Source organism: Salvia miltiorrhiza, chromosome 1 (genome assembly GCF_028751815.1).
Source record: "Salvia miltiorrhiza cultivar Shanhuang (shh) chromosome 1, IMPLAD_Smil_shh, whole genome shotgun sequence".
In the NCBI taxonomy this organism is placed as follows: domain Eukaryota; kingdom Viridiplantae; phylum Streptophyta; class Magnoliopsida; order Lamiales; family Lamiaceae; genus Salvia; species Salvia miltiorrhiza.
This window is the reverse complement of record NC_080387.1, coordinates 48,965,819-48,990,908: the sequence shown is the minus strand read 5'-3', so window position 1 is coordinate 48,990,908 and position 25,090 is coordinate 48,965,819. Positions and strand designations below refer to the sequence as shown.

At 35.7% G+C, this 25,090-nt stretch overlaps 2 protein-coding genes and 1 long non-coding RNA gene across 5 annotated transcripts; 2 read left to right on the top strand and 1 right to left on the bottom strand.

Annotated features, from left to right (window-relative positions):
- Positions 1–2,021: 2,021 nt before the first annotated feature.
- On the bottom strand, positions 2,022–4,476 carry LOC130988955 (uncharacterized). Of its 2 annotated transcripts, none has more exons than XR_009090341.1 (4): positions 3,947–4,476; positions 2,834–2,933; positions 2,423–2,477; positions 2,022–2,323 (listed from the first exon to the last, which is right to left on the bottom strand). It is a non-coding gene; the product is annotated as an uncharacterized LOC130988955 (long non-coding RNA). The 2 variants fall into 2 exon arrangements; XR_009090337.1 differs by having other exon boundaries at positions 2,867–2,933; positions 3,947–4,475.
- A 4,930-nt stretch (positions 4,477–9,406) lies between these two features.
- LOC130988948 (lysine histidine transporter 1-like) lies at positions 9,407–10,880 on the top strand. The gene is made up of 4 exons (XM_057912941.1): positions 9,407–9,834; positions 10,405–10,510; positions 10,593–10,684; positions 10,767–10,880. Exons 1-4 carry the CDS (start codon positions 9,832–9,834, stop codon positions 10,866–10,868), a joined length of 303 nt encoding a protein of 100 aa, XP_057768924.1. The 5' UTR covers positions 9,407–9,831; the 3' UTR covers positions 10,869–10,880.
- Positions 10,881–15,986: 5,106 nt separating this feature from the next.
- LOC130988944 (actin-related protein 6-like) lies at positions 15,987–20,787 on the top strand. Of its 2 annotated transcripts, none has more exons than XM_057912937.1 (8): positions 15,987–16,778; positions 18,717–18,936; positions 19,010–19,073; positions 19,289–19,373; positions 19,476–19,526; positions 19,605–19,667; positions 19,754–19,899; positions 20,544–20,787. In XM_057912937.1, the coding sequence occupies exons 1-7, from the start codon at positions 16,075–16,077 to the stop codon at positions 19,881–19,883; spliced, it is 1,317 nt and encodes a 438-aa protein (XP_057768920.1). In that variant the 5' UTR covers positions 15,987–16,074; the 3' UTR covers positions 19,884–19,899; positions 20,544–20,787. The 2 variants fall into 2 exon arrangements, with proteins under 2 accessions (XP_057768920.1, XP_057768923.1); XM_057912940.1 differs by having other exon boundaries at positions 15,996–16,778; positions 20,279–20,787.
- The last annotated feature ends 4,303 nt before the right edge of the window (positions 20,788–25,090 follow it).

The following is a 25,090-nucleotide window of genomic DNA, read 5'->3' as shown; positions in this document are numbered from 1 at the left end:
AATTTACACAAGATTCATTATTATGGAAGATCTATTACCCTATCCGTCCATTAAAAGTGTGACATTTTTAATGGGCACAAATTTTAAAAAAATTGGTGGTGATTTTTATGTAATGGAGAAAAGGTCCCACCAAAATTTGAAATAAGTGGTTGAGATTAAATTAAAGATGATTTTTTTTGTAAATAAATGGTGTTTATAAGGATAAAGATAATAAAAAATGATGATGTCATATCTTAAAATGGAAAATGACATAGTTTTGTCACCCAAAATATAAAAGGTACCATATTTTTTGTGGACGGTGAAAGTAATTTATAAGTTTAAACATTATAGAGAAACAACCGTGACTCTTAGAATCAAAATGGATGGCCCGCCTTTAGCCCACTGGGCCAATTGGAGAAGTTGAGCTAGGTCGATTGCTCCAAAAAATGATGGTATTTTTTTAAAAAATCGACTTATGGGGACTTACACTTCGGTCGGCCCACATGTCAGGACTTGGGCCGAACCATGGAATTAGGTCGGATCATATTTGGAAGCTTTGGTTTTCAAAATATAGAAAGCTTTAGAGGAATATAGAAAGATTTCATTTTTGATAGTGGAGAGTTTGAGTTTCCACCATAGGTCGCGAAATGAATTTGTCCATCAAAGGTGTTTATTTTTAACAATTGAATAATTTTTCTTTAATATTTTACTTTTATCCCAATCATACTCTTTTTTATAAAACTAGTGTGTAACCCGTCGAATTTCGACGTGTATCATTTGATGTTATAATTAATTTATATAAAAAATACAAAAATTATTTTTTAATATATTTATAAATTATGGAAATTATTCACTAAAACATTTGTTAATATGATATAGGTCTACGTTACACATCAAACTAAAATGAAAAAGTAAATTAATGAGGACTTTCATCCTCAACATGACTTAGTGAAACATATATTCGAAAAAATTATTTGTCACCACTACTATTTACCACCCATACCCGCGGGCCATACCCGCAACCCGCGGATACCCGTCACTCGTCGGGTATCCACCATCCGTTACCCGTTGGATACCCGCCACTCTCTACCCGTCGAATATCCGTCGAGGCTTCAGAGTTAGGGGCGCTGCTGCTTCTCGGCGTCGACATCCTGCAATCAACCATCCAACAAATGCAATAACCCAATAAATAAATCACCACAAATTTTAGAGAAAATTTCAACTTCTTGTACACTACTATTTGCCACCTATTACCCGCGACCCGCAGATACCCGCTACCCGTCGTATACCCGCCACCCGTTACCCGTCGACGGAAATTATTTGATGTTAAAAAAATATAGAAATTATTTCATAATATATTTATGAATTATAGACATTTTTTATTTTAATTAATTCAAAACTGTAATAAAATTAGAATCATTATTCCACCCACACAACTCACTTAAATAAGTATAACCCTCATTAGTATTATTATTATTATTATTATTATTATTATTGCATTTGGACCCATCACTTATTTGTATTTATAAAGTATCTAATCAATTAACATAAATTCTTATGATAATTAATTATTTATCTCAATAAAATTTAAATTTGATTTTAAAATTAAGTGGCAATTTTGTAGTTATAATAAAATTGAATGTTTATTTGTAAATTATAGTTTTTTTCTTCTATTTCAGTTATATTTATCTCCTTATTTTTAATTTATATTTTAAAAATATAAAAGTTATATTCATTTAAAGATTAAATTTTTTAAAAAAAAATTCTCATGTCTCCTCTTTTCTTGAATAAATCTATTTTTAAATATGTTTTCATTTAGAAATAGAATACAATAGATAGAAACCCCTAAAATTCGAAACTCAAAACTATACGCCCACATATCATGGTATAGATCCGGTGCGAATTTCTACCACATATAGAATAGAAAAAGTGTGTGGGAAAAAAGAATGTGATTAGTTGATTTCCACAAGCGAAAATGTGTATTATCTTATAGTAATTGCAAATTCAAATTTCTGATAACGTTAGATTTCCATAACCCGATATAACACCACAACACACATTAAAATGAATTAAAATACGCAACTAAAGACTGGTCACATCGGGAAAACTAAAAAAACAACAAAAAATCAAAAGTTTGCAGCTAATAACAAAGCACAAACAACATATAAAACTCGAGCCACAGTACATTAGCAAAAACAACAACCAACCAAGAGGACAATGCACACACCGAAGAGATGGCAAGCTTTGCGGACGCGATCGAGGCCCCAGAGAAGGTTGAGTTGCAGCTGGAGAAGCTTCTGCGGGTAATAAAAGGCGAGAGGAAACAATTTCTCGCCAACTAAGGCTGCAATTAAGTAGTAAAAAGATCAAAAATAATAACGTAAGTATAGTTAGAAGAAGTGCAGATGGTAAGATATATTAATAATACAGTTTCTATACCAACCTTTATCTTAGAAGAATCACCATGAATGCCATTAACTAATGGGAATGATGTTGGCCTGCAAAATTTAATTAGGAGATTGTGGAAAAGCAAACATTAGACACTGGATTTACATGCTAACTCAATTTGACTAATAACACACCATGAATAATATCAGATACAACATTCAGCAAGTTCTTTTCTTCTTTTATTTTAAAAGTCATTATTTAATTACAACTTGTAGCACAAGTTGTAATTATAGATTTAATTGCCATAAAAGAGCAAAAAATATCAGAAAGACCAGAAATTATCTTAGAAATCCAGTACCAGGTAGCAACGGAAGGATTTTATTCACCATTAGTCACCTCACAACTTTCCCTACGCTTACTATCAATCACCTACTCTATCAGCTATGTACAGAATACTATCAATCACCTAGTTGATCACCATTTTCAGCCAAAGCCATACCATGGTTTCAGCTGCTCGAAAGGTAAGATTTAGCCTAACCCCTTCACCATTCCTTAATGAGTTCAGCCTGCAATTGTTTAAACAAATTACGCAAATTTTATTTCAGCATTTCTTGCTAGCATAACAGCAACCAAGTAAGCAAGTAATTCTCATCAACACTCCTTATTTTACTTGCTAAGTTTTGATGTGCATGAAATCAGAAAAACTCCACGTAGCCTTAACACCAAGTTTAGATTGACAGACATACAATACCAATGCTTAATGACTTGCGAACCTGCTTGGAAGATATCTTCAATAATATCCAAATCATAGTAATGAGCTAATGAAGAGCTCGAAAATGCCCAAGAATGCAGGCAATGAAGATGTTATCAATTTAAGATAATTGGACAAATAAGTTAAATCATTCAGATGATTCATTATATAGTGAAGCTCAAGAAGCCTTTATAAGTACAAATCTTAATATTGCATTAATGAAAGCATAAGAACACAACACATCCTCAAAAATTTTAAGAAAATTCATATAAACATTTCTTTTGCACCCATCATATCTTGACAAAACCAAAAAAGATAAAGGCTCACATTTCAAAAATACCCAACTGATATGTATAATTCTATTTCTCAAATACAGTTAATTTGCCAAATTGTTCATCATACATATATTCTGGTAATTGAGTAAAAAAAATAGTAATAAAATAAAATCGATATATTGTATACCTTGAGAAATAAGCAAAAGGAGCAATAAGCAAGAAGACAGTAGAATGTGCGGCAATAAGATTTCTCATTTAAACTAATGAATTTATAACTAAAATGTAGGTTATAAAGTTTCCATTGTTAAACCTAAACCCTAAGAATTTGCTGATTATTAATCGATAGGTAAATCTTTTCAAATTTTCACATTTCTAAAATTTAGTACTAATCATAATGAAATATAATCTTTCCTAACATAATAATTTTCCATTGTTAAATCTAAATCCTAAAAATTGGCAGATTATTGATCGATTGGTAAATCTTTCCAAAATTTCATTATTCTAAAATTGAGCACTAATCATAGTAGTCAATCTTTCCTAATTGAATACTTACCATGGAGAGGCGCAGATCGCTGGCGGCGACTTGGTGACAGGGCAGACGGAGACGACGGTGGCGGATGGCGGTGGAGGGGAAACGGGAGTGGCGATGTTATCACCAAGACGTATTGCAGCAGTGATCGGAGTAGATTTCGTTACCGAGCAGATCTCTGGCAAAGACTTGGTGACGGGGCGGACGGCGGTGAAGGGGAAAGGGGAGCGGCGAGGTGGCAGATCGGGGCTGAGCTTGGGGCGAATCGCCGGAGGCGACAGCCATGGCTGTCGTGGTCGCCGGAAATCGCGAAGAAGCAGTGAGGATTTGGAGATCTAGGCTTTGTTTGGGAGAGAGGAGAGAGATTAGGGACTGAGAGATGGAGAAGGGGGTCGAGAGAGAATCTGTGGCCATGGCCGTGGCTCGCCGGCGGCACTTTCCCTGGAGTTTCAGGGGCGGCTTCGATGGGGTGAGGAAGAGAGGCGTGAGGAAGAGAGGCATGAGTTTCTTTTTCTTTGAGCAAAAGAGGGGCGTGAGTTGTGTTTTAAAATTGAGAATAAAATAAATAAAATAAGTGATGTGGAATTATATTACACGTCAGCGATAGAGAATTGAGCTTGAGAATTGAGCTAGAAGCTCTAGAATTGCAGGGATTTTAAACCTTGAATTCTTAGGCATGCCACGTAGGACCCCGGATTAAGGAGAGCGCATGAATCCTTAATCGTATTATATATTGATGTTTACTTTGTACGATTGAAAAGATATAAAATTAAATATATTTTTCTTCAAAATTATGATTTCTTCAATCCAGCATTTTAATGAAACTAGTATATAGTGCGATAATTGTGATTTCAAACTCACATAAAATGCGTATATGTTTTATAGTTATTACTATTTCCGTCCCAATTTGATATAACATATTTTCTTATTTGAACGTTTTATACCATATATATTTACATAAAATGTTATTGTGGCCCTACAAATAATTATCTATCTTTTCATTTAAAAAATAATACATTCATTGTCTCTTCTACTTTTTTGACAAATATACCCTTTTTTTTTCTTTCTTTCTTATTTTATTATAAGCTATTTGTTAATTAAAATATGTGTCCAAATCCTGTGGCTTATTGAATTGTGATGAAGTGAGTAAAATAAACTAATAAAATTAAAATTTGATACCAAATCTATTATTTGCAAAGTCATCAATGTAATTTATACAAAAATATAACATGTGTCTATACATAGATATAATATCATTTATATATGGAATTGCTATAACTATACAAATCAAATTTATCGAATCAGATAAGTTGTCTATGAATTGATATGTAACATTACAAACTTGCTATGAAAAAAAGATCAATTAAAACACAATCAAGTTATAATTTTCAAACCCTGGACTAATAATTCATTCAACAAAGCTATGATTTCACCAAATATCTTCACAATTTAAGGGACAAAAATATTTGCTATTAAGCATATTGGTCTCATACATGCTATATTTCAACACATATTATTGAAATATTAATAGACACGTAAAGATATTTGAATTTAATTTAATACTTATCAAAGATAATTGCATGGATACCAAAGAAAACATATATTAAAAAAATATGTACATTAATAAAAAAAATTATCATATTTAGAAAGCAACAATAATTTTGAACAAATTCAAACATATGATTTTCTTTATCTCTTACTCCTTCCATCCCGATTCAGTAGGCCACAAGCATACTGATTGTGTCATATGCGATGAACATTAAGAAAAGTCAATGTCAATCTCTTTCTCATGTAGATTTGTACTTAAAAAATATCTAGTTTTACTCATGGTCAACTTTACGTTGATGTATTGAGGGTTATTAATCTACGATGTTTGAAAAAATTTTAAGTGTTACTAATCGTTGAGCTTTGAAAAAATTGATTTGTACCATGATGAGGATGGTACATCTATTGAAAATATTGTATACGACATTTTAAAAAAAAAGTATGATGTAGTAATATATTTTGGCATGTTATTTCATACATTACATCTAGTTTATTAAAATATTTTTCTTTATATTTATAATTAAATTTAATAATTTATATGTATATAAAATTCTATAAATTTTGATACCGTGCATCACATGAGTACAATACTAGTTTTTGATAACCACGAAGCAAAATCGATGTAAGAAAAAATAATTTTTAAGTTTGGATTCATACTCACACGCTGAATGCGGAAGTATTTTTCCGTTGCTAGACTGCACGCAGGTTCGAAGCAGCAGGATGAATCGCAGGCATCATCGATATTTGTGAATTTATCAAAATTAAAATGTCGACGACCTCGGCGTGTGGCGTGCCCTAGTTGGTTTTAGGGTTTTTTTCTTTATAAGGTGGTTTGATTTTAGATTTTGAAGTAGGGTATATATATATATATATATATATATATATATATATATATATATATAGGGGAAGGCTAAAATAAGAACGCTTCTTAAAATATAAATTAGGAACCATTTTCAGCCCTTAGATCATCAAGATCTACGGTTGATTCATCATCTTGTTGGATAAATTCATGGTCCTGAGTTCGAATCCCAAAGGTAGCAAAAAATTATTTTTCGCAATTCATACCTTTATACAGTTTATTCATGCGTGTTATACATAAAATTCATGCATTTTTGCTGGTTCGTAATTCTTAAAATAAGGGTAGTTTATTAAATAACCGCCCCCTATATATATATATATATATATATATATATATATATATATTTGTGTTTATTGAAATTGGAAGGTGGCCGACATCGGCGTGCCCTTTGGTTTTAGACTTTTAATTAAGTAGGGTTATATATTTATGGTAAAAAATAAATAAAAAGATTAAGTGATTCAGTAGTAGGACTATCAAACTTAACAGGACGGACCAGCCCGGCCCAACCCAGTGGGCCTAGGCATTTTTTGGGGCCGGGTTGGGCCGGCCCAAAAATTCAACGGGCTGTGGAAATTGAAGCTCAACCCATCCCTACACGGGCCGCCGAGCGGATTGGGCCAAAACGGACCAAAAATTGATAAAAATTTATCAAAAATATTCTATTTTATTAAACCTGCTTATATATATATATATATATATATATATATATATTCAGTTAGCAAAAATAAAGGTATATCCAAAATATGTACAACGTAAACAATGAAGAATTCACTTAGCAAAAACAAAGGTATATATCCAAAGGTGGTGAAAAAACCAATAGTTCAGTTCATACTTATTTCTATCACTATTCACTAATGAACTGTAGGTGAAGTGCGATGATATTGCGTCTTCACACTCCTCAGCTCACACTGTGCGTTAAAAAGAAACGTTATTTCTTTTGCACAGTGTAACAACGCATTATTTGGATGCAGCGAGCTAACGAGTAACGACTCGAACTAGAACTCTACTCTACAAACTATATCCTGTGCACTTCGAAACCAAAAACCCAAAATTAGGTGGTGGATCCTGCAGAAAAAAAGCAGACACATCAAGTACAACATCAAACCAAGTTCGAAGTACTCCACGGGATTGAGCCTTAATGTTATGCCATGTAGGTTGTACTTATACTCCCAGACTGCAGTAGATATGACTCATGGCTTTAAACTCGGCCAGTACTTCTCCATTTTCAACCTAAGTTCCCCATGAATATCACGCTCGGCATTTTGGTATATGATATAAAGTCCAACCGTATAAATGCATGATTCCAATTTCCAAACATAGAAAATTTATTGGAAAGGAAAAGAAGACTAAAGTCCATTCTCCAGATTTTTTTTTAAGAGTCTACATGCTTATATTTGAAGATCCTTCATAATATCTATGAAAAACAGAAAAGTTAGAAATCATAATGTATAAGATCAGATTTATTAATAAAAATAATGGAGTTTCTTGATTGTCAATCTAATTTATTCTAAGCCTGAATACAATTCATATTTCTTCAAATTCCACTACATAAGAGAGGAAACGTGCGAAATTGGAAAGAAGAAAAGGTGGTTGTGGTGGGCCACCTTTCTTTTTTTAATTGGAAATGGTGATTGGACTAGTTCTAATGCAATTTTTTTTTTATAATTGGGGCCCAATACATATATGAAAATATTTTATTACTATATAATATTTTTTTTAAAAAAAATTGGGGGCCCTATTTTGCCCTGGGCCCTAGGCGGCCGCACCCCTGGACTAGGCCCATGGCCGGCCCTGGTACCACACTAGGTGAAGTGCGATGATATTGCGTCTTCTCACTCCTCAGCTCACACTGTGCGTTAAAAAGAAACGTTATTTCTTTTGCACAGTGTAACAATGCATTATTTGGATGCAGCGAGCTAACGAGTAACGACTCGAACTAGAACTCTACTCTACGAACTATATCCTGTGCACTTCGAAACCAAAAACCCAAAATTAGGTGGTGGATCCTGCAGAAAAAAGGCAGACACGTCAAGTACAACATCAAACCAAGCTCGAAGTACTCCACGGGATTGAGCCTTAATGCTATGCCATGTAGGTTGTACTCATACTCCCAGACTGCAGTAGATATGACTCATGGCTTTAAACTCGGCCAGTACTTCTCCATTTTCAACCTAAGTTCCCCATGAATATCACGCTCAGCAGAAAATGGCTGTATAGGTGCAAAGGGATGAAGTAAACCATATCCCATACGTTACTGGCGGCTCAGACGCTCAAATAGGCCGTGGATCGTCCAAAAGACCAATGAATTCCATTACACAGCTAAGCGTGAATCTGAAATCACGATCACCTGAATAGGGCAGGGGCGGTATAAATGGATTGTGTGGTGATTTATCACAAATCCACAAACATAAGTCTTCACTTAGTTCCAAAATAAAACGATAATAAATAATTTTAAAGTCTTCAACTCTCCAATTTTCCATGCTACATATATCAAATCAAGTATTTGAATCTTTTTTTGATTGTATTTCCCCCACCTCCTCTTGCATTTCTAAAAAAAAAAAAGTTAGTATCATTAGGCCATAGTAGGACTCTTGGGAGTTGTCGATTTGAGAATAATAACTGATTTTCAAACCCTATACTAATGGGCCAATTTGGCCCGAAAACCCGGTGGGCCTTTTGGCCTGTGGCCCGCATGATCCGACGGGCCGCATAGGTCTGGCCAGATAGGCCCGATTTTTTTTGGGCCTTGAGATTCCTAGCCCAGTCCCACCAGCATGCATAATGGAGCCAAAGTAAATTTAGGCTATTAGACTGCGTATGCTATGAATCAAATAAGCACACACACTGTTCGACATCAATATATAATACGATTAGCGATTCCTGGCCTCTCCTTAATTCACTCTCCTACGTGGCATATCTAAGAATTCACCATTCAAAATCCCTGCAATTCTAGAGCTTCTAGCTTTAAAATTTAAATCCCACGTGGCAATACACATCCACGTCATTTATTTTATTTCATTTACAGCAAACCCTAAGTCCTCAATCTTTGGACCTCTTTCACACTTTCACACACACACGCCGTCCTCTGCCTCTGCGTGAATCCAGTCGCCCACCTCCCCGCCAAACACCGCTAGACGCCGTTCTGCCGCCACGATTCGGACGCCGTCTCCGCCTTCTGCACGGATCCAACCGCACCGTCCTCCGCCCTGCCCGCCCAAAGCTCTACCTCTCCGCCAACCACCGCCAGCCGATGTCCTGTCGCCGTGATTCAGATGTGGTCCACCGTCCCGCGATTCAGACGTCATCTTGGCCTTCTATGCGAATCCAGCCGCGCCGTCCTCCGCCCAGCCCAACCCAAAGCTTAGCCCTCTGGCGCCGTCCTCCTTCCCCACCGCAATTCATCGAGCCTAGAGTGCCTCTCCTCTCTCTTTCCCTTGCCGCGATTCGCCGCACCCCATCGTTTCTCTAACCTTCCTCTCCCCACCGCTCCCCACCGCGTTCAGTCATGGTAAGAATTATATTAGGAAAAAATTGAATGCGCTTGACTATTGTAAATATAGAATGATTGTTTTCATAGAATGAAAAGATTTACTGGAAAGTTTTGATCTTTTGCTTATATTTTACTCTTTCGGATTAGTGTTCATATGGTGGTTGGATTAATTTTGTTGATCTGAAAAAATAGAGCATCTGATTATCATGGTTTTACTTCAAAAGTTGTGAATTGGGATTGAGATAACTTTGTTTATCTTTTTTCTCCATTAAATCTTTTTTGTTGTTTTTGGATGGTTGTGTATCTGCTTAAAATTGGGATTGAGATAACTTTGCTGGGAAAATTAGCAGCTGTGAGTAGTAATCTTGATTAATCTTTGGTCATTTTGTGGTTGTGGGGTGTGTCAAGATGGAATAATCAGCCAATTTTTTTAGGGTTTAGGTTTAGGATTTGCATCTCGATCAATAATCAGCCAATTTTTGTAGGGTTTAGGTTTAGGATTTACCTCTCATTGAATTTGTCTGTATAAAAATTGAGTTGGACCAAGTTTTGAGCCTAAATTAACTCAGTTTCTGTGGCCTGTTGCAGATATATGCCATTCCAGTTTTTGACATGATGGAAAGTGTCCTTGTGAAGAAGATGAAGCTAAATCCAAGTTTGGGTTTGCGTATTATTACAAGGAATAGTTATGTTGGTATGATTCATGAACAATGGCCATTCAATTTGTCCAAGTTTAATCATCAATTTATGAATATAATTTGTTTTTATTTTTGCAGCTTTTACAATGTTTATTGCCATCACATTCCCTTTCTTTGATGGTCTTCTTAGTTTTTTTGGAGGATTCGGTTTCGCCCCTACCACATACTTCGTAAGCAATTTGCAATTCCATACATGAAAATGCATATTAATTTGTTTCACTTTTCTAAATGAGTATATAATGCTTTCTGCAGCTTCCCTGTATCTTATGGCTCGCCATCTGCAAACGGAAGCGGTTCAGCTCCTCTTGGTTTGCGAATTGGGTATGTATATTTAGCCTACAAATCAACAATTGAAACTAAAATAATGCTAGATTTTTTTATTTATAAATTCATTAGCTTGAATTATTAACACCACATCCTGTTTTTACAGTTACATAACTTTGCTTTGTATATATGATGCTCAACATTGCTAATTGTTTTTCAATTCACAGGTAAGCAAGAATTTTTTTTTACAGAGTTAGCTATTGGTTTTGAGGATCCTCGCGTGCACCTTCATGTTGGTGATGGTATGATTCTAAGTTCTACATCACATATTCATATGTTGTGCCTTTTCAAGTGTATGTTGAATTTAAAATACATTTACAAACTACGACCTGGACATGTTATTAAAAAAAATTATTTCTTTTTCTGTTTCACTTTCCGATATTCAATTTGAATTTTATTTACAAATCTGAATGTGCAAATTGTTAATTGAGTTTCTAGAGAGAATTATATTATTTGTGAGAACGGGAGAACCATCAAATCTAATGCATCCACTGTAAAAATTAATGCATTCGCTGTTAAAATTAATGCACTAAAAAAATAAAAAAAAATGCTCCCTTCAGGATTCGAACCCAGGATCTGCATTCATCAAACAAGATGATGCATCCACCGTAGATCTTGATGATCGAATGGCTGAAAATGGTTCTCCGGTCTTCTTTTATTTATGGTTATTTCTTGAACCTCTCCCTATATATATATATATATATATATATATATATATATATTCATTTTTAAGTTTGCGGGTGGCGGGTATCCGACGAATAGTGGATTAGCGGATACCTAACGGGTGGCGGGTATCTGCGAGTGACGGCTGTGGGTGGCAGAGTGTACCCGTCGCGGGTCACGGGTCGAGTGACAGGTGTGGGTGGCAGAGAGTACCCATCGCGGATCACGGGTCTGGTGGCGGATATGAAGCGGATATCCAACGGATGGCGGGTATATTCATCAATTATAAATATATTATTTATGTTAATTTTTATATTTTTTATAAATTATAACATCAAATGATACCCGTCGAAATTCGACGGGTTACACACTAGTCTCACATTATGTCATCTTCTTGGTGTTTTTATGGTACGGAACTTCGATTTGAATGCTTGTATGACCCGATGACCCCCTGCTCCATTTGACTTGGAAATACTAACTGACTCCCAAATATTGTTCTATAACTCTGAGGGAGAGCCTCAATTTTTTGAGCCGGGAGACAACCTTCTGAGTATTTCTACCAGTGCAAGTGCCGTATCTTTGGAAACTCTAGCTTCGGAAGTGCAAGGCCTCAAGCAGAAATTTTTTTAGTTATAGGCTGAGGTAGCCACCATTCGGCAAGATATCACCAACTTAGGTGCCTCTATATTTGTTGAGCTGCGGAGACAGAGAACACGGCCTTTGTTTTGTTTTTCTTTTTTATTTTTTCCTTTTTCTAGTCTGGGTCCTCTTTCTTACACCTTTTTCCTTGTTTGCTTGAGGGCAAGCAACGCTTAAGTGTGAGGAGGTTGCGCCCTTTTTGTTTTCATAGTTGTTGATTGAGTCTTTGTATATTAATTTGTGTTGTCGAGTCTGGTCCAGTGTTTAGTAAGCCAAATATTGTCTGATTGTTGGTTTTTGTAGACGCATCTTGTTTGTTTGAGCCTTGTGATGAGCTTGGTGAATTGATATGCTTTTAAATGAAGGGACGCGTGATCTATTGGTTGAGTTATTGTTAAATAACACCTTGTATGATGAAATAAGGCAATAGTTGAGTCCTATCCACACTTAAAGTGAGATTTAAGCTTAAAAAATGAGTAGAGCACTCTCTACTTTACTTCTTTATGAGAGAATTGATGTTCACAGAGTTGCGATATTATGTATGTCATGTGTGATAAATGATAAAAGTCACTAGGATGAACCAATTTGGCCTGCACTTCATTGCCAACCAGTACACTAACCCCTAGTGAACCAATTTGAAGTCTTGACCACGTTTTTTCATCTAAGGCACTAAATACGTAACCAAGGTTGTTTTTGACCTTTTTTGGCCCTGTGATGCATATTCAAAATTCGAAATTTCATCATATCTTATCGCTGGAGAAAAGAAGGCTGTGCTTATATGCTCTGTTTGCCCAGACAGCTGTGTGCTACATTTTATGTTCTGAATAAGTGGATTTGTGATTTGTTTGACCAAACAATGGCATTGATTGTAGTCATGATTTGAGTGGTTATTGCTTGAGGTTGTTTTTGATGTGGTAGTTGCATGTTCGTTTGAAGATATTGGTAAAGAAAGGCGTTGAAAAAAAAAAACTGAAACAAAAAAAAAACTAAAAAAAAAGGAAGAAAAGACTAAAAAAAAAGTTGCACCTGATTGGAGTTGAGCATGCAGTTTGATTGTTATAGATTGGGTTCTTTACCCAAGGATAAGTTGGTTGTCTTTTTCTCGAGGTACTTATTGATTGAGGTTGATGTTTCGGTTTGGATATGCATACTCTTGTTCTTAATTTCTGAAGCCTAGGTACCTCTTTAGATCCGTCCAAATTCATAAATGGTCCATAGTCCCGTTACGCCAAATGAACAAAGACCTTTTTGAGTCACAAATTGACTGCTATATATCGCGACCGCGTGAACTTATCTGTGTGTGATTGTCCTGAACAGTATATGGAGTGAATGGGTGAATCTGTGAGCTACACCTAATCGTTGCCCGATTTTGACTAAGTTGATGATGGTGAATTGGTGATGCATTCTTGAGATTCCATGTAAGTTACTTGATTCATATTGGCATGATAAGTTTCCGACATATCGGCATTTACTTGGTTGTTTGTGTTGAGTCAGTTCATGTCTCATCTCTTCACCTTTCATTGTTCTTTTTCTGTATCGAGTCTGGGAAGTTGATGTTTCTGGACAACTTTATCTCATCTTTGAGTCTTTTCTTCACTTCATACTTGAGGGCAAATATAAGTGTGAGGAGATTTGATGTGTGTGTTTTAGTGTCCAAAATTTAAGTTGTTTTATGTGGCTTTTGTTGGTATAATGAAAGTTTGGTGATATTTTGTACAGGAATTGTATAGCTCCCGAGTAAAATATTATGGATGCGAGAAGCTGACGAAAGACGAGATTTTTGTGAAGTTTTAGCTTGAATATAAGGATGCAAGAAAAGAGAGATGGACTTGAATTATTTTGAATTTAATAGTTTATAATTCATTTATTAGTATTGATGGGCTATTTTTATTTTGTGGATTGATTAGCCCACAATTTTGAGATGGACGGCTACTTTTTGCTTAGGGATTTAATCCCTTTATTTTTGGTTATGCTCCTAATCGCCACGTAGGAATTATATTAGAGAGCAATTTTAGTTTTGAGAAAACACTTTTTACCTTAGACTTTTACTTTGACTTTGGGGATTTTGGTGACTAGGACATGTCTTCACCTTGCTCCAATTGTAGTGACTATTTTCAATTTCAATGGCAATTTATTCTTCAATTTTTATTTTTGCTTTTATTTATTCGATTGTTTCTACTTTAATTATGAGTAGCTAATCTCATAATTCAGCGAGAATATTAAAATATCTGTGAGACCTAATTATTTATATAATTAATTTCTATATATTTCGATTTATGTCTTGTGTTTAGAGTTAATTCCGATTTTATTTAAGCCTGATCAACTTAAATTTAATTGGATTAAAGTCAATTGGTTCCTCATATCCGTAATTATTGAAATATGGCTGATTAGTGATAAAGCTACCATGCTCATAGTATGGATAAATTAATAGACGAATTATTACTTGCGTTCTTAGGTAATTTGTCTAAATTGGGTTTCTTCTTCGTAATGCCATTAGAATATTCAATTTAGGTCTGGCGTCTACAACTAGGTTATATTTTAATAAGAGAAATAGTTAGGTTTGACGTCTACAACTGACTATCGATAAGGTAATTAGGAATTGGGGTACATCCGTTGCATTCACGATATCCTATAACTGGTTGGTTAATATAAATTAATTAATCATTGCGTCGATTATCAGAGCTATTAAATTAACATGGATTTATTCAAGCCGAGTTACATTTCTTTGATTGATTTATAGTTGCAATTTTTGGTAATTTATTTGCTTTCGTAGTTGATTAGTATTTTCTCTAAATTAAGGCGCGATGGCTACATCGAATCCAATCTTTTAGAATTTGAAGATTATTACTCCGTTGTCTGTGGTTCGATCCTGCTTGTTTCTTTACTATTCTAATTCTTAGCCGATTGCAAGAATTATTTGGTGGCATACGACTAGGGGTGAGCAGCGGGTCAGATTCGGACCGACCCGCCAGATTTGTTGGACCGAATATTTTGAAATGGCGGACCGACCCGGATCGATTCCTGTGTGTTGACCTACCCGAGACCGGACCAAACCTGAGCAACGGGTCCGGTCCGGTCCGAGTCCGACCCGTCGATAATCTAATTTTTTTTCTTCTTCTTGTTTTGCACTTAATTTTCAAATCTATAACATAAAAAATACAATAACAACACATATCATAGTCTCTCAAATATTCGCAATCCACAATCACAACAAAAAACATAAAACAAAATCAATCTTATTACAGTTCGGCTCGCTCTTACCACAAGAAGATAAAATTAATATGATTTACCTCTACTAAGTGCAATTGTAGGCGCCCTTTGAAACCAAAGTAAGGTTGATGTATGCGTCCATCGTAAGGATAAGGACTACTGCTACTACTCCAGATTTCAAGTTGTTGCTGATATGCCTCACGCATTGAAGATTGGTGATGTCGAAATGGAATCCACCAAAAAGATGATTGCCTATGAACAAACTGACCTTATTGGATCATTTCAATGTTGTGAGTGTTACCAAGTGGAACTAATTTATCATACGAGGAGTGTTTCAAGTTGATTGAAACCTTGAATCTAGGGTTAGACGTCGCTTAATTAGGGCTCAGTAGTCAGTTCAATGCAAATTTGAATTTGAATTTTATTAATATTAATATTATTATAAATATTAAATATTTAAAATAAATAATTAGTAATTTATAAATATATAGATCGGTTCGGTTCAGCGAATTCCACCCGATTTTGATCCGGACCGAATTCAATCCTAGAAATTAAATCCGACCTGAATCGTACATATATAATGGCTTGGCTTGGTCCGGTCCGAATTGAACCCGTCGCCCTACATACAATGATACAATACAACGTCCACCAAATTGATGCTAGTGTTAACTGCTATTGTTTTTTTGTTTTTTTAAAATGTAAAAACCTAGTCGGAATTGAAAGCATGGGTGAGACAATGTCTAACGTGGTGGTGGTGGACAACGGCGGCGGCCTCATAAAAGCCGGTATCGGCGGCGAGCGCGACCCCGCCTGCGTGGTCCCGAACTGCACCGCCCGGCCTTCTTCCTCAAAGAAATGGCTAGTGGCCGACCAGCTCCTCTCCCCGTCGGAGGACCTGACCTCGGCCACCCTCCGCCGGCCCTTCGACCGTGGCCACCTCATCAACCCCGACCTCCAGTCCTCCATCTGGGCCCACCTCTTCACTAACCTCCTCAAGATCAACCCGTCCACCTCCTCCCTCCTCCTCACCGAGCCCCTCTTCGCCCTCCCCTCCATCCAGCGCGCCGTCGACGAGATCATCTTCGAGGACTTCAATTTCCGTGCCCTCTTCGTCGCCGACTCGCCCTCGCTCGTCCACCTCTACGAGGCGTCGCGTCGCCCCTACGGCCTTGTCTCCAAGGCACAGTGTAGCCTGGTCGTCGACTGCGGCTTCAGCTTCACGCACGCCGCGCCCGTGCTGCAGAACTTCACGCTCAATTACGGGGTTAAGAGGCTCGATCTCGGCGGGAAGGCGCTCACGAACTATCTCAAGGAGCTGGTCAGCTACAGGAGCGTCAATGTGATGGATGAGAGCTTCATCATGGATGATGTCAAGGAGAAGCTGTGCTTCGTCTCCCTTGACGTGCAGAGGGACCTCAAGATTGCGCGGTGTAGTATTCTTTTTCTTCCCTCGGTTTTTTATTTGTTTACCTAATTGGGGATTGGTGAACCCCAATTGGGGTGGATGCATGGTTCATTTACAAGTTTTTGCCTTCGTGTTTTTAATTTTTGGGATATTTAGATTCGACTCTTAGCTTCGGTAGTTTGAAATATTTCTGCTCTGATAAATTTGAAAAAACAACAATGTGTTTGTGCAAAGGTCCAACTAGGGTATCAGTGAAACGCATGAATGCTGGTATCTGATCAATTGATTGAAATGAGGAGAAGTGATGGAGATATTTGGTTTCTACCGGCTAATAATATTATTGAAACGCCTCAATGTTGGCATCTGATTAACACGAGTGGAAGTTAATTTAGAAATTTAGTTCCTGAAAAGAGTCTAAAAGTGATTAGTGTTTGAACTTTTTTGTTCCGGATGCCAATTTATTAGGTTGTAGCTGGAGAGGAAATGCAGATTTAGAAGGCAAGATGAAAAAGAAAGTGTAATGGACGTTTCAAGTGTTAGGTTGAGTGTTTTCCATTGTAGAGGAGGATAAGGAGGAAGGAGAATCATAATGCATTAGTTTCGGAAAGGGAAGAAGAATCAGACATCTTTCAGTACATGGAAGCAAGTTTGGTGCATATATTAGGTTCCTTCTAAAGAATACAAAAGTGAAATGACGTCACTGGTCTTAAAAACTTCAGGGGGAGGTACTGTTATTTTGGAATTTTTATAATCGTAATGGGTGTCTCTTTGTTATCTTCATAGTGTTAACAACTGTTAGAAACTTAGTTGCTGCCATCTTCTTCTACCGTGCACCATATAAATGATGTTTATTCATAGTATGTTTACCCATTGCTTTTCGTTCATCTATGGAAGAGATAACAGCTGGAGGTGTGGGCAGAGGTGAATTGTGCTTAATCTAGCTGTCTCAGGAAAGAAACTGATCCTGTTAGGTCGTTCTCACAAATGTTTATTACAAAATTCTAGTATTATGTTGTGGATTTTACTGATAGCTTCAGTTACATGATTCTTTGGTGGACTTCATCTTGTAAGTACCTCATGTCTATCGTATAGGAACTTAGGAATTATAAACACACCTATGCGTGGTACTTTTTCCGTGCCTTATAGTCTTGCTTTTCTAAAACATTACATAGTTTATACAGATGCTGCCAAGAGATAAGGTCAAAAAATGAGGTAAGTCATCAAAATTCAAGTAGATGATGTAAAATTTATCAACTTAGAAGAGAAAAAAAAAGGAGGAAGATTAGGTGATTTATATTCAATTCGTGATAGAAAAATCTTCGTAACTTATTTTCTACTATGAAGAATATTCATGATTAGGATAATAAATGACAATTATGAATTTTCTTTTGAGGGGGCAATTATGAAATTAAGAGCTTCTGTTTTTAAAATTAGTGAAAAATGTGTACTTATATGTATATTGGTGCATTAGAATAATTTATTATGACATAACAAAGACAATAACGATCTGATAAGAGCTGTTACTACATTTGATCTTAGCCAAAAGGCGAAGAATGGCGTACAAATACAAGGACAATCCGACTCAATAATTGCTTTTGACATTAAATGAATATATGTATGATTCATGTTTATGTTTTGCTACTATATGGACAGCTTAATATGATTACAACCCGATGGTTATTTGACACCGAGGGCTATAGCTGGAAGGGTATTTGATATCTATTTGTTGATCTGGAACTTCAGTAATATCAGTTTGATGCTAAACAGTAATACACTTATTATTACCATGATTAGGTAACTGTCTTGTACAATCAAGTGATGCAATCTTAACCTTCAAAGTTTTATTGATCAAGAATATAGTGGTATTGAACAATTTGAATTCTCATTATGTGAACGGGATAGTTTTATATATGTGAGTTGAGAAGCTTTTCCTTATTTACTGGCTTGAAATAAATTTTCAGGAGACCTGGAAAAGACAATTTGTTTAGGTGTAGTTACGTGCTTCCAGATGGCATCACTCATACGAAGGGATTTGTAAAAGACCTCAATGAAACAAAGCGATACTTAGCCCTGGGTGAAGATGAAGCCCCTTTTTCCCCAGAAGGAGGAAAGGATTATGTGGATCTGCAGGATGGTAGTGACGACCCCCAGCACAGAAGAAGCACTGACCTAACAAAAACCGTAGAGATTGCTCTCTTCTTAATGTTTAAATTCTATCCATTTTCAAACTGTCAGTAACTGTCTCTTTCTGCAGGAATTTTCCTTGACGAATGAGCGGTTCCTTGTCCCAGAGATGATATTTCGACCAGCTGATTTGGGTTGGTCTACTAGCCCATATTTTGATTTTGAACTTTAGACATGTAATACTTAGATTTAGGTCATCACATAATTATGTTTTGGTTTAATCTCAGTTTTGTAGCAAGAACTGAGAAATTTGCGGTTTCTTTTACCTGTTAGTTTTTCTATTTCACAAACTGCACCATGAGAGCTATAATATTATTGATGAAGTCCTTTTGCTAACTATGTTTCTCAGGAATGAACCAGGCAGGACTTGCAGAATGCATAGTTCGAGCTGTCAATTCGTGTCATCATCATCTTCACCCTGTGTTATATGAGAGGTAATGATTCTGGATTGTCACCTGTTATGCGGTCATTAGTTATACTTTTACCTAAAATATTGTTCTGATTTTACCAAAAGCTTCTTTGTCTATGATGTGTAGTATCATTTTGACTGGTGGAAGCACATTGTTTCCTCGATTTGCCCAAAGACTGTAAGCATCATTTGTCTGGTAAGACTAAAGAATTGTTTCCCAAGGTCATTTATCACTAATAGCTTGTTATGTGACTAGAGAGAAGGAGCTTCGGCCTTTAGTCCCCGACGAATACCAAGTGAAGATCGCAAGTCAAGAAGAGTAAAGTCTTTTTCTTCTGAGAACTATGTTTAACTTTTTTTATGCTTTTTACAGTTAATAATGTTGGTATTACCTTTCTTCCACAGTCCAATATTAGGTGTTTGGCGAGGGGGATCACTATTAGCGTCTAGCCCTGATTTTGAAGCAATGTGTGTCACCAAGGCTGAGTACGAGGAGCTGGGATCCGCTAGGTGTCACAGGCGATTCTTTCACTAGCATGAAGATCTTTAAGGTATCATGGATTGACTTAATAAGTGAACTGTATACCGATATATAAGTATGAAGAGCATGTTATTTTACCAATAATGAAATGAAAAATGCCCTTACTTGACCCACCCTGCTTATTTGACATGTTTTATAAGTATCTCAGTAATGGAAATAGATTAGATATGCAACAATGCAGCACCACTAAAGTTATCATAGCTTAGACTCCTTGTCATTGCTAAGTCTACATTAGGGATGATCAATTATGTTGCATTCACCTTTAAATATCTGATTTGTTTGTTTAATGATTTAAAACTGACCAGGGCGTTTATATAAACTATTCACACTCAGTTTATAATCACCTTTCGCATTGACTTGTCTTATCATATCTATTATTTATTTGAAAGACACCAACGATAGGATAAACATTCCAAGGCTGGTTGAGATAAGTATTTCTAAGTTTGAGATCACCACAATTCTTGAGGAGCTGAATGTATAGATCTTAGAGAAGACACAATATGCTTGTTTATGATCTTGAGGTTGTCTATCTTTTGGTCCGAACTCAATGAAAGAAACTTATGCATGCGTCATCACGAAGGAAACCGTACAAATTGTATCTTTTTACTACTTTTCTTATTTCTTTTTACCCTTAAATTGTATCCAACTTTGTAGGCTGTGGAAGGCTCCATATCATATCATTCAATTCCTCGTAGCACTCTCAAGGATTATGAAAGTACGACTGAAGTTTGTGACGGGAATCTATCTCAACTCCTTTGGAAAGCCGGTCGGTGTCTATATATCTATAAAAGAATAATCATTTTCAGAAATAGTAAATTGTATTTTTTCGTCAAAATCATGTCATTTTTGGAAAACAATTATTATTATTATTATATTGTTTGTATGTTTCTTTCGTCTATTCTTGATCATACAAATATATTTTTGTTATAATGAGTTTGTAGTCTAATTACCCTATATGACCATAGTTTGTAGTTTTTATTTTAAAACGAACTAGCATTCGCATCCCGTGCAATGCACTGAAAAACATTTTTAATTTTATATTTATATAAAATTAATACTAATTCAATTATTATACTTATAAATATAATAAAAATATTAATTTTTATTAAATATATTTGAATTGAATATTGAAAAAATTAAAAAGAATTCACAATTATAAAATTTGATATTATGAAAAACAAAGACAAAAAAATAAGTTAAAAAAAATAAAAACAAAATATTAATTAAAAAGAATTTAAAATATATTTATTCAAAAAGATGAGAGAGGAGAGATAAATTTATAAAACTTTAATATTTAATCAAATTTAATTTTTACATTTTAAATCAAATATTTTCATATAATATATCATATTAAAGCTCTTATCGTGATCTTTAATTTGATATGCATATTAAATATTTTATAATTAATCGAATTTCATAATTTTAGAAAGAAATGTAACAACAAATAAGAAGTTAACAAAAATGAAAATAAAAAGAAAAATATATAGTTTAAACATAAACCTTCAATTTTATTATAACTACAAATTGCCACTCAATTTTGAAATTGATTTCAAATTGGAAACTCTCTTTTTAATATAGTATAGATTTGTAGTCTAACTATACCCTATATGACCATATTAAAACCCGTGTTATTCAAAATGTGGCAAATATTTGGTGAACAGAGAGAGTATTTTGAATGCATTTAATGTTATTAGTGGAGTAAGGGTCTCGTTTTAAATCCTAGTGGAGATGTGTTAATCCTACTATTATAGATGAAAGTGGCAAATTTTTTATGGACTAAAAAGATAATCGTGTCAAAAAATTTATGGGTGGAGGGAGTATTTAATAAACATTGTAACAGCCCGGCTCCAGAGTTGACGGTTGTCCCCACAGACCAACACGAGTCTTTTCTAGCGTGTTTTGTCCTCACTCGCACGCTCCCTGAGAAACTTCTCAGGGGGTCACCTATCCTGAAATTGCTTCAAGCCAAGCACGCTTAACCTTGAAGTTTATTCCACGTGGGCACCAGAAAAGAAGATGCATCTTGTTGATATGAGTAGCACCTATCAAATCATTTAAGCTCCCCTCGAATATGCAGTCACATACCTGCATATTCTCGGAATCCCTCTCGTTCGGGTGTGTTCCGGTTCATCCCTGCGCCCCTCCGCTTGAAAGTCTTAATCGGAGCCGCTCCTTGTCCGTGCCTTTTTGCACCGGCGATCATTCCGTACTTCGTCCCCGGGCGCCTTACTTTCTATTTTAAAGGGCATGGGTTCGAAACCCAGCTACACCATTTTACCTTGTTCCTGTGACGCCTGTGGACGAAGTACGGAGTGATCGCCGGTGCAAAGAGGCACGGACAAGGAGCGGCTCCGATTAAGACTTCCAAACGGAGGGGCGCATGGATGAACCGGAACACACCCGAACGAGAGGGATTCCGAGAATATGCAGGTATGAGACTGCATATTCGAGGAGAGCTTAAATGATTTGATAGGTGCTACTCATATCAACAAGATGCATCTTCTTTTCTGGTGCCCACGTGGAAGAAACTCCAGGGTTAAGCGTGCTTGGCTTGGAGCAATTTCAGGATGGGTGACCCCCTGGGAAGTTTCTCAGGGAGCGTGCGAGTGAGGACAAAACACGCTAGAAAAGACACGTGTTGGTCTGTGGGGACAGCCGTCAACTCTGGAGCCGAGCAGTTACAAACATAAATAAAAATATCAAATTATTAGTATAGATAAGATTTATGATCATGTATAAACTTTTAACATTTGTATTTATTTATTTATTCTATAGTCAACAAATATAAAAGAAATTTTGAACATTTAACAGTAATCGAGCCACTATAATCTATATACTCCATTCGTCTCATAAGAGTGTGCATCATTTTTTATGGCACAGGTTTTAATAAAATGTTAGATGGGTGTATTGAGAGTTGAAAAAGTGATTCACTTTATTATAAAATAAGAGTAAGAAATAAGGAGTTCATGGTGGGGTGGTATCCAAAAATGACAAATGCACACTCTTACGGGTCATTCCAAAATATAAATAAAGGCACACTCTTATGGGACGGATGAAGTATTATACAATAACGATGTGCATATTGTCATAATTAGTAACTGTTTTTAAAATTATTTTCCGTATATAGTTTCTAAAATTGATATGTATAAATGTCATATCATGCTTATATATTGATAATTTTGCATCAACAATTAATAATGAATGTTACAATGACATAACTCATGACAAGAAATTAATTTTGAATAGCTTATTGAATGTTATAACTTTTATAGTGGCATGTAATAAACTTAAGAAGATTTATTTATTTACTATAATAATAAATTATGTTATATAAATGATATATTCCATACAATAACTGTGTATTTGGTCCCGGGGCGAGTATATACTGGTGTATGGGGAAATGAATACACCAATTTGCACAACTTTTTGTTGTTTTCTCGTTTTCTCAAAGTATTGAACAACTTATTGATAATGAGTCAGTAAGTGAAGGAAGTAGTCTACTGACTAAAGGCAAGTTTATTGAACATCAAGCAAGTTGACTGTATTCAGCTTAGACGAGATAAGTTAATATTCAATTGATCATGCGAAATTCAGTGGACTACAAGACTCTCTTTGTAGAAAATCTTTTCATTCTATTCTCACATAAAAGAACTATGATCACTTTGATGTGTTTTGATAAACAATCGGACCATGTGCAGTTTGTGATACAGAGGATCAACCTGCTGAAAGGTTCTGCAAGTAAGCTAAATATGAAACCCAAGTACAAATTGCAAACCACAATCAATTTTCTTTTTTCAAAGTCTTGACTATTTGGACCTCGATAAGTTTAGAAAGATAAGCAAGCAGACAACAAGACAAGAAAAGAAAGCATAAGTACAACACACAAATATATATTTTTATGTGGTTCGAAGCGACTCCTTCTACATCCACGATCCTGAGTCCGCAGGGTAATCCCTTAACCTTAACTTGGCAATTTTCGCGATTGCGATCCCGTTACTTAGCAATTTACACGGTTGAAGTCCCGTACTTAGCAATTTTCACGGTTGCAGTCCCGTTGGCAATTTACGCAGTTGCGATCCCGTTGCTTGGAAATTTTCATAGTTGTGATCTCGTTGTTTTGTCAATTTTTAGACTTCTCACTCACTCGAAACTTACTCGTCGACTTCTCCTTACTTCTTCACTTTGTCTTTACAACTTTGTGAGAAGTTAAAGAGGGGGTTTATCCTATTAAGTGAACACACTGTTACAATGAAGAATAGTATCTGAAGGTCAGTGTTTTCAATGTTAGGCTTAGGATGTTTACATTGAAAATGCCTAGTATATGGACTACAAATGTATTCACAAGTTATTCACTTGGAATTTACAATGAAGAACTAGTTCCTAATCATGATAGTTTGCTGGTTTCTAAGGATGTATCATGAACCTACACAGCAACTTCATGTTTTTCACTACCTCCTCCACGCGTCTGTTTCTTTCGATGTATATATAGACCGAAGATTGAATCTAGCTGTTGGACAAAGCCTTCTTCAAATTTCAATCCATTGTTTTCTTCGAATTCTTCCTGTTGTAGCAAGGAATGACTCAGTTGAAAGATCTGCACATCTGATGTTGATGTTCAGCAATCATCCCTTTACTTTCTTCTGAAAAGCGGGATTCACATTTAATGCATATTCAGAGGCATTTATTGTTCGAAAGAGTATGCGCTTTAGGGATTGATTTTGCTCTGAGCATTTTGACCAAAGGACTGACGTGGTATGAGTGAGTTTGGACACGGGTCGACATATTATCCTTCAGTCAGTTTGCTAGGTCAAGTTGATGATTTTACCAGCTTGTCATTCAGTGCAGCAAAGTCCTCTTGCTTTGTGGCTGTTGGAATAAATGGCTTTATTAGTCCATAATTACTTTGTAATTAATGGAATTAAATGGTATATTTGGAATCTACATTTTGAGTAGATTAATTTGGTATATTTACTTGTTCAAATCTATTAAGAATTGAATGAGTAATTAATGCCCAAAGATAGCCATTGAAGATAGAAATGTGGAGTGTCATCCCACATTGGAAAAATAAAGAAGTTGAAAGCTATTTATAAAGTGCTCTCCACCATAAAGGAACAATCAAGTGTGCTCCTCTATGGTGGACCTTATGGTGCACCCAAATGGGTTTTTGACTTAGTCTTTTAAGGCTAAAACTCAAATTCCTA